This window comes from Triticum aestivum, chromosome 7D (genome assembly GCF_018294505.1).
Source record: "Triticum aestivum cultivar Chinese Spring chromosome 7D, IWGSC CS RefSeq v2.1, whole genome shotgun sequence".
Lineage (NCBI taxonomy): Eukaryota > Viridiplantae > Streptophyta > Magnoliopsida > Poales > Poaceae > Triticum > Triticum aestivum.
This window is the reverse complement of record NC_057814.1, coordinates 532,900,405-532,914,196: the sequence shown is the minus strand read 5'-3', so window position 1 is coordinate 532,914,196 and position 13,792 is coordinate 532,900,405. Positions and strand designations below refer to the sequence as shown.

The following is a 13,792-nucleotide window of genomic DNA, read 5'->3' as shown; positions in this document are numbered from 1 at the left end:
TCACCGACACTGCAGTTTGGCCACCCGAGACCAATTGCAAGACGCGATGAACCCACACCGCGGAGAAGCCACGACCCAGGAGCACTTGACGCAGGAAATCCCAATTAACCCGGTCGTACGCCTTCTCGAAATCCAGCTTCAACAGAACGGCTGGTTCCTTTGTGCGTTTAAGCTCGTGGACGATTTCCTGGAGAGCGAGCGGACCCTCCAGGATATTACGCCCACGGATAAACGCAGATTGGTTACGCTGGATCGAGCGGAGGGCAATCGGACCTAATCGCGTTGCGCACGCTTTCACGCAGATCTTAAAAGGCACATTAATCAGCGCAATCGGGCAATACTGTCTGATGTTGTCAGCCCCCTGAACCTTCGGAATAAGCGAGAGCACTCCAAAGTTAAGGCGGGAAATATCTACCTGGCCCCGCATGAAACCGTTACATATCGCGAAGATCGGCGCTCTGAGGGTGGGCCAAAATCGCTTAAACATAGCAACCGGCCATCCGTCCGGCCCCGGTGCTGTGTCCGCTTTCATCCCCATGAGAGCGGCGTCGATTTCTTCGGGGGTAAACGCGAGCCCCAACTCGTCGTTCTCCGTTTCTAGCACGCGTTGGGGTCCCTCCCACACGTCCTCACGGAGGCCCGCTCCCTGGGCCTCACTAGTTCCCATCAGGTTGATGTAGAACTCGTAAATGTGTCGCGAAATGTCTTCTTGGCGCAGCAGGAGCCCCTGCTCCGATTGTAGCCTAAGTATAGCGCATTTACGGCGCCGACCGTTGGCGTATGCTTGGAAATACTTGGTGTTGGCGTCACCCTTAAGTGTCCATTTGAGCCCACTACGCCGCCGCCAGTATTCCTCCTCGGCGCGAAGTATGGCCTCGACCTGCCCCTCAAGAGCGTATCGATGAGCCCACTCCTGCTCCGAGAAGACACGAGCATCAGCTTGCGCATCGATCCTGGCAATCTCTGCCGTGATCAGCGTTCTGTGCTCCTTGTCCATCCTCCCTAGGTTGGCGCCCCACCCCTTGAGGCTCGCTCTCAGTCGCCCCCCGACGGCATTCCAAAATTCCATCGGGCCACGCTGGGGTCCGACCTGCTGCACGCACGCGAGCCATTTCTCCTTGAAGAGCGACTCGAAACCTGGTACTTCAAACCAGGCCGTCTCAAAGAAAAACCGCGGGCTGCGACGCATTCTATCCTCCCCCGAGGAGTAGACAAGCGGCACGTGGTCTGATCCAATCCGTGACTCCGCGACCAACGTACACAAAGGGTAGCCCATTTCCCACTCCGGCGACATGAAGACCCTGTCGAGCACCGAACGAACCGGGGCAAGCTGCTTATTAGTCCAAGTAAAGCGTGCTCCCGTTCTGGCCACTTCCCTAAGTGCCATGGCAGCAATTGCCGCGTTGAACATGGCCACCCTCGGCCAGTTAATGATGCCATTATTCTTGTCCGCTCCGGACCTAATTAGGTTGAAATCCCCTCCCACGAGGACCGGGAGTGCCGCGGCCGTCACCGAAGTGACTTTTTGTTGTAGTTCTCCCAAGAACTCCGCCGATCTGGAATGATCAGCTGGTCTGTAGACCTGAATAACTACTAACTCGCGAAGCGTAGCACGAATGCGGAAATGAGCAGCTAAGAAAAAAGAGCCCCTATCCCAGTTGATAATGTCATACACATCGCGGCTTAGACCCATCAACATGCCCCCGAGCGCCCTACCGCGGGAGTAAAGTGCCACTCAAAGCGTTCTAATGGGTCTAGCGAAAGCAACTCATGGAAGTGGAAATCCATCTTTATCGTTTCTTGTAAACCTACGATGTCCACGTCCTCTTTGCGCATGTATTCTTTAAGGAGGGTGCGCCGACCCAAGTGGCCAAAGCCACGGATATTCCAAAACAACGCTTGCATCTAAATGACACGGTTGCGGAGCCGTACACCCCGTGAGGTGACCGCTTTCGCCACGCGCCTCACCTTGCCCCTGCCAGGCGAGGGAGAAGGGGCAACCCCTGTTGCCTGTCCCTCCTCCTCGGGCACAGAAAGAACCGCGCCGACCCCTCCCTCGGGGCCGTCCGACCTCTGTTCGGCACGCGCTGCAGCAGCAGCCGCGAGCGCGGCCTGCGCCAACTCCTTAGCGCGCACCAGAGAAATCAGCTCTCGATGACCACCCACACACGCGGGATCAACACCACTAGCATCTAACACCTCCATCAAATGCTCATCCGAAAAAGAATCTAGCACCGTAAAACGGGGGGGTGGATTACCTGAAATCTCCATATTCTTCTGGGCCTGGAGGAGTTGCGCCCGCTGCAAGGAAGGCATGTTGCCCTTGGCGCCCTTGGAGCGCGAGCTCGTGCGCACTGGCACCGCCGCCACCGTCTTGGTACGCTTGGCCTTGGAGCTCCGCGCCATCAAGGAGGCCTCCTGCAGCAGCGGATCCACGGCCGGAGGGGCCGTCGGGGCCGCCAACGCCATGACCGACTGCCTTGGGGTGGGAGGGGCACCAAGGGGATCCATCGCGCGTATCGCCTCCGCACTGACCTTGCGCACAGCCGTCTTCTTCATCATCTTCACTGAGCCACTTAGGGAGTTGCCGCGTCCGCCCGAAGCCGGCGACCCGCCTGGGATCATGCGCGAAGGGCTGGGAGAGAGGGCGATCGGCGAGCGCACACCGCCCACTCCAGCAGGTCCCAACGGGGCCGCAACCCTGGGTGGAGAGGACACCGACCCCAGGTTGGACCCGTACTGATTGGGCACCGAGAGCACCATCTCAGCCGTGCCCATCTCAGCACCAGCGCGAGGCACCTCCACCCCCTCCGCAGGCGCCGCCGCGCCCGCCGTAGAGATCCCCAGTTTGTTCCAAGCAGCCGTATCAATGGAATCGTCCTCCTCCATACTCGCCTCTTGCTCCGCATCCTTGTCCTTGTCCTTGGTCCTGTCTCTGTCTTCGTCACCCGGGTCCCCTCCTCTGGGTGGGTGGGGCGGGGGTAGAGCAGGGGCCTCTGGGCGCAGGGGAGCCAGCTCCGGCTCGAGCTTAACATTGTACCCTGCCCCGTTGAACCAGATCTGCACGGACCCCCGCAGCTTGGCCGGCGCCCGACAGGCGAAGAGCATGCGCACCGGACCCGCACGGATCAGGGACAGCTCGTCCACCACCAGCGGGCGCCCGATCATCGTCGTCGCCGCCATCAGTCTCTCCACCCGACGATGCTTCGGCGGAATACCCCAGAGCTTCACCCACACCTCCGGCATCGACAGCGCCTTGGGCTCCGCGAGAGCAGCGTCCCGGATATCCGCCGTGATGTTGTGGATGGATAGGTAGAGCTTTCCACTGCGCGTCGCCATCCTCAGCATGGCCGGATCGGGAAAAGCCACCGAGAAGGAGTCCGTGTCAAAAGGGGTGACCATCCAATCCCACTCTCCCTCGAAAAGATGCGTGAGCTCCTTCTCCAGAATCTCCTTGGACAGAATCCCCGGCTCTGCCGAGACCAGCGCCGCGTTGGCCCCCAGCGAGCCCTCCGACGCCGCGTCCGTCTCCTCGGGGTATTGAAGGCAGAAGAAACCCCCTCCCACGAACGCGTGCCCCATGGATTGGAGCAACAAAGGCTTGCCGCGCGAGGGGCAGTAAGCCGAGGCATGTCCCTCTTGACTGCAGATGACGCAGAGTTGCTTGAAAGCACACTCGTTTTGGAAGTGCCCCGTGCGCCCACAGCGGAAGCACTCCGGCCCCTCCTCCACTTCGACCGGAATCGGTTCCGCCGCCGTGCCCTTGGAAGAAGACGACTTCGACTGCTGCCTCATCGCGGGCTTGTGCTTCTTCAGCTTCTGTTTGGCGTAGGGGTCTCCGACGCGGTCGCCTCCAGGCGGCAGGAGCGACTCCTTGCGCTTGAGCTCCAGCCCCTTTCTCTTGTGCTCCTCCTTCTTCTTCTTTTTCCGCTCCTGCTCCTTGAGCCACCATGGAGGAGGCGGCCCCCAGCCGCCGTCGCCTCCGGCGCCGGCCCGCTCCTCCGCCCGGATCTGCGCCTGAGCCCGCAGCTCGCGCTCACGCCGCCGCTCCGCCTCCGGATCCAGCGCCGCCCTCTTGTCAGCACGTCGCTCCCCCTTCGAGCCCATGGCTACGACCTCTGCGAAGGATCGATCCAGGGGAGGTGGGTGGGTGGGGTGGGAGAACGAACGGGCGGAACGGCCGAAGCGCCGCACCTCCGCAGCAGTGGCAGGAAACCCTAGTGAGCAGTCTAGGGCGCCTCGGCGGATCCACATCCACTTATGTGATGGGCGCTCCCCTCGCAGGCCTGGGCTCCGGGCCGGGGAAACTGGCCTGGGCTGCACCGAAACAGCCCCTGTCACGGGCACCCCTCCCCCCGCAATGGGCGGCAACTGGGCCGCGAGGCCCGAGTGGCCCACGACTGCAACCAGGCCCATCAGCCCAACCTGGCCGTCTGCGCCAACCCTAGGCCAGGGATCGGGCGACACTGCCGCCACCTCCTGCACCTCTGCCGGCGCCGCCGCCCCCGCGACCGGCTCCGGCGCGGGCCCCGGGGCCTTCCGGAAGGGGGCCGCCGCCGCCACCTCCATCTCAGCACGCCGGACCGCCCGGCCTGCCAACGGCCGCGGCTGCTCCGCCACGGACCGCATCGATGCCCTCCCCGGCCTCCCTGGCCGACGAGCACCGCGGCCACCAGGCGCGAACGCCCGGCGCCGCCCCGCCCTGAGCGAGCCCCCTAGCTCCTCTGCACGGGCCACAAAGTCACCAAACGACGGCAGCGCCCCGCCACCTCGCCTGTCACCACACTCGCCGTCCTCCGCCTCCGAAATCTCACTGTCGCTTACCTCCGAAAGCGCCCAGAAGCGGCTCCCGCCCCATCCCAGCACCGACGTCGCCGCCGCACCTGAAGCCGGCGACCGGGGGGGAGGGGGGAGGAGGGCGCCAGACGCCCCGACGCCCGCACCTCCGTCCAAGCCTCCGCCTCGCCGCGACCCGCGGCCCCAGCCGGCCCGCCAGCCTCCGCGCCGCCTGCGTCGCCAGCACGCCTCAGAGCTGTTGGAGCCATCTCAGAGTGAACTTCTGTGTCAGATTAATCAAGGACAAGCCCTTGGCGATGAAAAAGGCAGGGTTGGCGTTGCCGAGCTCTCCAGTCCGCCGCCTCAGTGCTCCCTTCGTCAGCATCCACCTATCCCTCCCTCTATCTCTCTCTCTCCCCAAGACCCCTGTGTCCACTGCACTGCACAGGATCCTCCATAAATACTCTCGGCCCCCTCCCAAGAAGTCCCGCAGCCAAGCTAGCGCCCCAGCACCACACATCCTGCCTCCCTGCTTCCGCCTCCAACTGCGACGCCAGCCGGCAGGTCGCATACGGCTACGAGGGCGCGAAGCGGGTCGGCAGGTCTGGTGTAAGTTCATGGCGAGAGCCGGCTAAGGTTCCATCCCATTCGTTGATCCGTGAACCACCCACGCCACACTAGCGCGAGAAGCACGCCAAGATTGCTTGTTGCCGCCGCCGCCGCCGCCCCCTCCTTGTCCACTCACTTGCTGCCGGCGCGTATCACGTGCGTGCAGGTGCAGGTTCTTTTTTCTAGAGGACCAAAAGCACACCAAGAGTGTGAGGGGGATCATGGCGGCGGGCAAGCAGGAGAAGAGCTACTTCGACGTGCTGGGCATCTGCTGCCCGTCCGAGGTGCCGCTGGTGGAGAAGCTGCTCGAGCCGCTCGCCGGCGTGCACAAGGTCACCGTCGTCGTGCCGTCCCGGACGGTGATCGTCGTGCACGACGCCGCCACCATCTCCCAGTCCCAGATAGGTAAGGGGATCAACGCATCGCTTTCCTCCTGGTTCACCTCACTTTGGCTTTTCGTGCGCTTCTTCTTGAACCGGATGCAAATGTGTCTCAGCTGATTCTCGAAAAAAGAAAGGGATCGCTAAACCTCAGTCCTTAACCAAGTTTCAGTTGATGCTATATCCGCACGATCTTACATGTAGATCCGTGTAATTTAAAAAAAAAAATTCTTTCTTACGTGTTATATATGTCACTTGACCTAGACTTGGTCAAGTCTCAGTCGACTGAAACCTATCCACACCAAAAAAAATATGTGTTCCTGCTCTTTTACTATTCTCCTTCTCGACCCAAAAAAATATTTATTCATTGCACATACTACCCGTCGATAAAAGTACACACAATTGAACAACCAACCATGAGTCCACAGTCGTGAACCACTACTGGTCGAGTTGTGTCAGATAAGTCAACGTAGGGGTGTACTGAAAGTTTTACTCCCTCTGTCTCATAATATAAGAGCGCTTTTTATACTACGCTAGTGTCAAAAATGCTTTTATATGATGTGACCGTCCCATAACATAAGAGCGTCTTTTATACTACGCTAGTGTCAAAAAATGCTTATATATTATGGATCCTTGGATCCTATCCATATTAATTGTTACTTAGCCATAACTTTGTACTACGTATCCGCAACGCAACAATGCACACATACAGAAACTGAAGCTTTTTTCCGGCCGCTCCTTCCTTTCTGTCGTTTCAGTCAAGGCGCTGAACCAGGCAAGGCTAGAGGCGTCGGTGCGGGCATACGGCGGCGCAGGCCAGAACAAGATCAACAAATGGCCGAGCCCCTACGTGCTCCTCTGCGGGGTCCTTCTGGTCGCCTCGCTCTTCCAGCACTTCTGGCACCCGCTGAGGTGGCTCGCGCTCGTCGCCACGGCCGCCGGCCTGCCGCCCATCGTCCTCAGAAGCGTCGCCGCCGCGCGGAGGCTCACCCTCGACGTCAATATTCTCATGCTCATCGCAGGTAAGTGTGGATGCGGGTGTGGTCGTGTCATGTCACCCCAGATAGGGTATCAGATTCCTTTAGCACGAAAGTAACATTTCATTTCGGTCATTATTTTTAGATATTTTGTTTGCATACCACTCGCTACTCGCTTCGTTCTTAAATACAAGTCTTTCTATAGATTTCACTATGGACTACATACTGATGTATATAGATGTAGTTTAGAGTATAGATTCACTCATATTGCTCCGTATGTAGTCCATATTGAAATATCTAAAAAGACTTACATTTACGAATGGAGGGAGTAGAATCAATTCCGAGATCCCTAAAGAAACAATTCTGAGAAAACGGGGCTTTTTATTAGTTAGACAAGGGATACTTTTTAGATATGCATGATTGAAACGATACATGCAACTGGATAACATGTTTTGCTTTGTTTTTTCATACTGAAAAGTTGTGTGCATCACTCGAGGTAGAGGCCGAGAACATTCTCCTCTTTCCTTGGAAAAAAAAAGGACTTTGCATCCAGTACATTCCTCTCGAAGGGAGGATCTCTCCTTATTTGTCAGTAGAAAATATCTAAAATATGGTAGAAAAATATGTAAAATTCGGGAGTTGGTTTTTATTTTTGCGAAACAAATTCCGGAGTTGATTGTGTCATGACATCTTACAAGAGGTAGCTCAAGGCATCTATTTGTAGCTATATATAGTGTACAAATTGAAGCGAGAGTTGTAACTAGAATTTCTTGCCATCACTTCGTTTACTTACTACTTACATCGATCGATCGCACATCTTCTCATGCATGCATCTAGGATGACACATGATGTTGTCATTTCATCACATACCCATCGATCGTACTATCCTCAACCGTTTCCGTTAAGATGCTTCACCCACAATTTTGGCAGGCGGCCAATGAATGCAAAGAGCTGGCTTTCTTACATGTTTTACTTTGCTTGCAGTTGGTGGGGCAGTTGCACTCAAGGACTACTCCGAGGCCGGCTTCATCGTCTTCCTCTTCACCACGGCGGAGTGGCTCGAGACAAGGGCGAGCTGCAAGGTCTCACAATCTCTTCCCTTTCCCTCTCGCTCTCATGCAACCACACATACACAAAATCAAGTTTCATCGTTAAAACTAAAAAGGGAAGAAAGAAAAAGGAATAGTTGGAGGATCTTTAGGCTCAAAAGAAGAAACAGTTGCATGATTGCCGAGGTCCTCTCGTTAGAACCCACTTAGCAGTGAAGGGGTCCATCCATTCCTTTACGACATTAGAGGCTTGTGGGATCTGGACGTGCACTAGCTAGCCAGCCCCCCATACATCTTTACCAAGAGATTTTTGGTCTGCCATTGCTCATCTTTACAAAGAAATTGTCAGCCAAGAGACAACAAGTGCTTTATGCCTAGTGGAGTTAGATAATCAGGGAACCTAGTATTCCTTTTTTTTTTTAGGGAAGTAACCTAGTTATTCCTTGGAAAGAAGGTTGGCAGGTAAAATGCAACTTTCCCATTAGTCCCCTGCTAAAAGCAATACATCTCTTTGTACTACATGTTCTTAAAGGCACTAGCTAGGTGCGTGCTACCCTTTTCCATGTAAGAAGATAATTAGATGCTCCGTTGACGTGTACAGGCCACTGCCGGGATGTCGTCGCTGATGAGCATGGCACCACAGAACGCTGTGCTGGCAGAGACGGGGCAGGTGGTCGCAGCGCAGGACGTGAAGGTCAACACGGTGATAGCCGTGAAGGCGGGGGAGGTCGTTCCGATAGACGGCGTCGTCGTCGACGGGCGGAGCGAGGTCGACGAGCAGACCCTCACCGGAGAGTCCTTCCCGGTGGCCAAACAGACGGACTCGGAGGTCTGGGCCGGCACCCTCAACATAGACGGTACGTGCTGACAGACATTGTCTCAGTTTTGTCCGGTTAAAAAGAAAAGAAAATAATCTGTGTTGATTTTGTCTGTGCTCTGTATACATTCCTGGCAATGGTGATTTCAGGCTACATTTCGGTGAGGACAACAGCCATGGCCGACAACTCGGCGGTGGCCAAGATGGCGAGGCTGGTTGAGGAAGCACAGAACAGCAGATCCGAGACGCAGAGGCTCATCGACACCTGCGCTAAGTATTACACTCCTGGTATATAAGCTGCTAGACAGATTTAGATACTTGTACAAAAATAGTTCATCATTTGGGTTTTCTTTTCTCACTGTTTTCCATGAGTGCACCTGCAGCGGTGATCGTCATGGCAGCGGCGGTGGCGGCGACGCCCGTGATCGTGAGAGCACACAACCTGAGGCACTGGTTTCAGCTGGCCCTGGTCCTCCTGGTGAGCGCCTGCCCGTGCGCTCTGGTTCTCTCCACGCCGGTCGCCACCTTCTGCGCGCTGCTCAAGGCCGCGAGAACCGGGCTGCTCATCAAGGGAGGGGATGTGCTCGAGTCCTTGGCCGGGATCAAAGTCGCGGCTTTCGACAAAACTGGCACGATTAGCAGCGGAGAGTTCTCTGTGGCGGAGTTCCGGGCAATCGGAGAACGTGTTCCGAGGCACCAACTTCTCAACTGGTGAGTGAGTGTCACTTCCCTGTACATGTCACACTCTGAACTGGATCAACTTCTTCTGGCACTTTTGTTTTCAGTAAGTTTCTTGTGTGGTGTTGCCTATTTATGTATATGTACTTAATTTCATGGATTCTGCAGGGTGTCGAGCGTGGAGAGCAGGTCGAGCCACCCAATGGCAGCTGCCCTTGTTGATTATGCTCGATCAAACTCCGTGGAACCAAACTCGGAGAATGTCATGGAATTTCAGATTTACCCTGGTGAGGGGATTTACGGTGAAATCGACGGACAAGGCGTGTACATTGGGAACAGAAGAATCTTGTCGAGGGCTTCATGTGAAACAGGTTGGTAAAGAAATGTGGATCTTGTGTCAAGTACATATGCTTTTATAAAGGAGTATGTCAGTACGACAGTACATGTTCTGTTGCTAGTTTAGTTTACCACTGAACTTACTGTGAAATAAGAAACAGAGTCTGCATCCATTCCCATCCAGGAGTTCTGCTGCTAGTGACCACTGAACTCACTTTGAAAGGATCCCTAAAAAGGTCACTTTCGAAGGATGCTTAGCAGCTTAATTCCTTTGTTTGTTTCACTCAAAGTCTCAAACACGACGATTTCATGAGCTCCTAAATAATCTTGTTCGAATCTTTCCATGTTCTAGTTCCAGAAGTAAATGACATCAAAGGGGTCACCGTTGGATACGTGGCCTGCAACAAGGAGTTGGTCGGGCTATTCGGTCTCTCGGACGTCTGTCGAACTGGATCGGCCGAAGCCATCAGGGAGCTGAGATCAATGGGCATCAAGTCGGTGATGCTCACAGGTGATAGTGCTGCCGCTGCCACCTATGCCCAGAACCAGGTAAAAATAAAATCTCTTGCAGTCGTAAACTCTCTTCATTTCTAGGACCAAACAGCCTCTAACTAACTAGTGTGTTTCTTCCAGCTGGGAAATGTTCTAGCTGAGGTTCACTCTGAACTTTTGCCGGAGGACAAGGTGCGGATCGTCGACGAGCTCAAGGCGAGGGACGGCTCCACGCTGATGATCGGCGACGGCATGAACGACGCCCCGGCGCTGGCCAGGGCCGACGTCGGCGTCTCCATGGGCGTGTCCGGCTCGGCCGTCGCCATGGAGACGAGCCACGTCACGCTCATGTCCAACGACGTCCGCAGGATCCCCAAGGCCATCCGGCTGGCGAGGAGGACGCGCCGGACCATCGTCACCAACATCGTCTTCTCGGTCGCCACGAAGCTCGCCATCGTCGGGCTCGCGCTCGCCGGGCACCCGCTCGTCTGGGCGGCCGTGCTGGCGGACGTCGGCACGTGCTTGCTGGTGATCATGTACAGCATGATGTTGCTGAGGGGGGGAGACGGCGGGAGGGGCAAGAAATGCTGCGCTTCTTCTCACCATGGATCTCACTCTCACCCCAAGAAGCATGGCCATTGCTCGGACGGTCCGTGCAATTTGACTGGCGGCTGCGCGGATTCATCTGCTGGTGGCCATGCTTGCGGCGATGATCATCATCACCACGGGCATGGTGACGGCAAAGAGCCGGGCATCCCGCATCTCCCACACAAGCATGGATGTGAAGATCATCATGGCCATGGCCACAGCCACTGCAAAGAACCGAGCAAGCTGCACCCCACGGACAGCCATCACTGTCGAGATCATGGCCAGGGCCACCACCACGGCAAAGAGGCGAGCAGCCAATTGGTGACAAGCAAGAACATTTCCCATGGCCATGGCCAGTGCAAAGAGAAGCACGATGAGCACCACACCAACTCAGCCGAGGCAGTCCAAGAGCACTCCATACTGATCGACGCGTCAGCTGCTGACCAACAACAAATCCAGTGCAGTCACCAGAGCGGAGAACACGAGGAGGAAAGCTGCGGGCATCACGCCAAGGCGAAAGCCTGCGCCCCAGCTCCGGCCGACTGCTGCGACACGGTACGCGACGAGGGATGCGGAACCAAAGCGGGGGGCGTGTGCTCGAGCCGGCGGGCTGGTGGCGCTGCCGGAGAAACCAGGCGATGTTGCCGGAGCACCAGGGCGAGCAGGTGCGGCGGCGGCGGCCACGCAAGCATGCTGAAGCTGCCTGAGATCGTGGTGGAGTAGGATGAAACTACTGGCAGCAGCAGCAGCTCAAGAAGGCTTTGCTGCTGCCGAAAATCGGTGGGGATCGATGGGATGCCGCTTTCTTGTGTCCTCTCCCAGTTGATTGATCCGGCATCGAGTAACAGTAGAAATGGGATCGTTACGTCCTAATGGGGCTCCTTTTAAGGGAAGTTCGTGTTTGTTTTTCTGTTGGCTAAGGTGTACCTTACTTGGAGTTTTGTTTATCAAACACCTCTAAATCGGCTAGGTTATGAAGAGTCCCCCATGAATGTCACATGGATTTGCGTCTTAAAATGATGAATAAAACAGCAATGCTCTATGTGTTCCGTAAATCTTCAACTTCGACTACAGATGTACGAAAACATAATTGCGTTCATAAGATCGAAATAATCAAAATTACTAAATTCCAAACCACCATATCCCGGTGCTCAACGGAGACAATGGGCCGGTTTCTGATCACGCCGGAAAAGCTCAGATTTTGCTCAACCGCTTCAAGGGGATCATGGGCTGCCCTCTCACGCGCTCCTTATCCCTTAACTGGGAGGTCCTGGGCTTACCGCGCTTGAATCTGACCCACCTTGAGCGGCCGTTTTCTGAGGAAGAGTTGCGCGATGCGGTGTTTGAGATTCATGGAGAAAAGGCACCGGGGCCGGATGGCTTCACGGGCGCCTTTTACAAAAGATGTTGGCCGGTTATCAAGGGGGATCTTCTTGCTGCCATGAATTGCGTGCACTCCCTTCGAGCCCCAAATTGGAATATTATAAATACGGCCAACATAGTTCTTCTGCCAAAGCGAGACGGGGCTCAGAATGCAAGTGATTACCACCCTATAAGCTTGATGCACAGTGTGCCCAAGATTCTGAGTAAAATGTTGGCTGCTCGGCTGGCCCCAGAGATACACAGGCTTGTGTCTAACAACCAGAGTGCTTTCATCAGGGGGAGATTGATCCAAGATAATTTTCTATATGTAAAGAATGTGATCAAGGCTGCTCACTCTAGGAAATCTCCTCTGGTGTTTTTGAAACTTGATGTGGCCAAAGCTTTCGATTCAGTTTGTTGGGGATACTTGCTGGAGGTTTTGGAGGCAATGGGCTTTGGTCAGCGTTGGCGGGACATGATCTCAACCATTCTTGCCTCCTCTTCCTCTCGGGTTATGCTAAATAGGTCTCCAGGAGTCCCTTTTATTCATCGACGGGGTCTGCGACAGGGCGATTCGATATCCCCACTGTTGTTTATTATTGTGATGGAGCCCTTGCAACGGGTGCTATCTATGGCCACTGAGAGGGCAATTCTGACGCCATTAACCTTAAGGGTGGCGAGACTGTGCGATCTAGCTTCTATGCCGACGACGCGGCTCTGTTTATTAACCCAGTCCCCCAAGATTTTGCTGTTGTCCATGCCATTCTGCAGGCCTTTGGGGATGCGTCTGGGCTCCGCGCAAGCAGTGAGAAGACCGTGGCGTACCCTATATCTTGCACTGGTTATGACATTGCAAGTCTGTTGGCTGTTTTCGGAGGGGTTCAAGGTTGTTTCCCATGCCAATATTTGGGCCTCCCTCTCGGTCTGAGAAAGCCTCGAAGGGCAGAGGTGCAGCCGGTTCTTGACAAAGTCGCGGGCAAGTTGGCTCCTAGAAAGGGGAGGTTGCTGAACAGGATGGGGCGGCTAGTGTATAGCAATTCGGTGGTTACTGCCACGGCCACCTTCTTCCTAACGAGTTTTCAGCCTGACAAGTGGTTCATCAAAAAGATGGACAAGATAAGGAGGAATTTCCTTTTGGGTACAGATGATGATTGTGACGCCCGGATAATTAAGCTACAGTAAACCTCTGTTAACGGTGCCATGTCACCATGATTACTGTTATTAATCTGGTGTTAGTTCGAAACCGATTATAATTCAAAATCAAATCAAACGGTAAAAGTTTTCAAACATTAAAACTAAAATGTTCGGGTTGTGCCAAATAATGCGTAGATAATTATGGTGGAGAAACGACACCTTTATAAAATACTTAAATACTATTAGATGAATAAAACAGTAGCGAAAACTATTATCTAAATACTTTTAAATTCAAAAAAATTACAAAACTAATTTAGTTTGGGTAGCAAGTTAGTGTGGCTGTGGCATATTTGGTAACATCAAATTAGGTGCCATTTTGGTATTTTGCTAAAACAAAAATAAAAGGAAACTAAAAGAAAATAGAAAAAAAAACACACACAGGGCAGAGAACCCCCTTGGCCCAACTGGGCCTCGGCCCAGCCGCCCCCACCTGGCCGCTAACAGGCCGGCCCACCCACTCCCTTGGCCTCCTTAGGCTGCCCCCCCCCTCACCACCGAACCCTAGCCCCCGCACCCACTACCCCACACTCCTTC

General features: G+C 54.9%; 1 protein-coding gene across 2 annotated transcripts; it reads left to right on the top strand.

Annotated features, from left to right (window-relative positions):
- The first annotated feature begins 5,111 nt into the window (after positions 1 to 5,111).
- LOC123166062 (cadmium/zinc-transporting ATPase HMA2) lies at positions 5,112 to 13,246 on the top strand. 2 transcript variants are annotated; one of them, XM_044583823.1, is made up of 12 exons: positions 5,112 to 5,385; positions 5,552 to 5,790; positions 6,524 to 6,787; positions 7,727 to 7,824; positions 8,393 to 8,648; positions 8,759 to 8,896; positions 8,992 to 9,319; positions 9,455 to 9,657; positions 9,975 to 10,171; positions 10,256 to 11,257; positions 11,901 to 12,686; positions 12,836 to 13,246. In XM_044583823.1, exons 2-12 carry the CDS (start codon positions 5,607 to 5,609, stop codon positions 13,244 to 13,246), a joined length of 3,867 nt encoding a protein of 1,288 aa, XP_044439758.1. In that variant the 5' UTR covers positions 5,112 to 5,385; positions 5,552 to 5,606. The 2 variants fall into 2 exon arrangements, with proteins under 2 accessions (XP_044439758.1, XP_044439759.1); XM_044583824.1 differs by lacking the exons at positions 11,901 to 12,686; positions 12,836 to 13,246 and having other exon boundaries at positions 5,131 to 5,790; positions 10,256 to 11,612.
- Positions 13,247 to 13,792: the final 546 nt, after the last annotated feature.

Excerpts from the sequence above, each read along its gene's own strand:
- LOC123166062 (XM_044583823.1), top strand. The coding sequence starts at position 5,607 with ATGGCGGCGGGCAAGCAGGAGAAGAGCTACTTCGACGTGCTGGGCATC. Across the intron at positions 5,791-6,523 it reads CATCTCCCAGTCCCAGATAG|TCAAGGCGCTGAACCAGGCA; the intron begins GTAAGGGGATCA and ends CTGTCGTTTCAG. Across the intron at positions 12,687-12,835 it reads TGATGGAGCCCTTGCAACGG|GCCTTTGGGGATGCGTCTGG; the intron begins GTGCTATCTATG and ends GCCATTCTGCAG.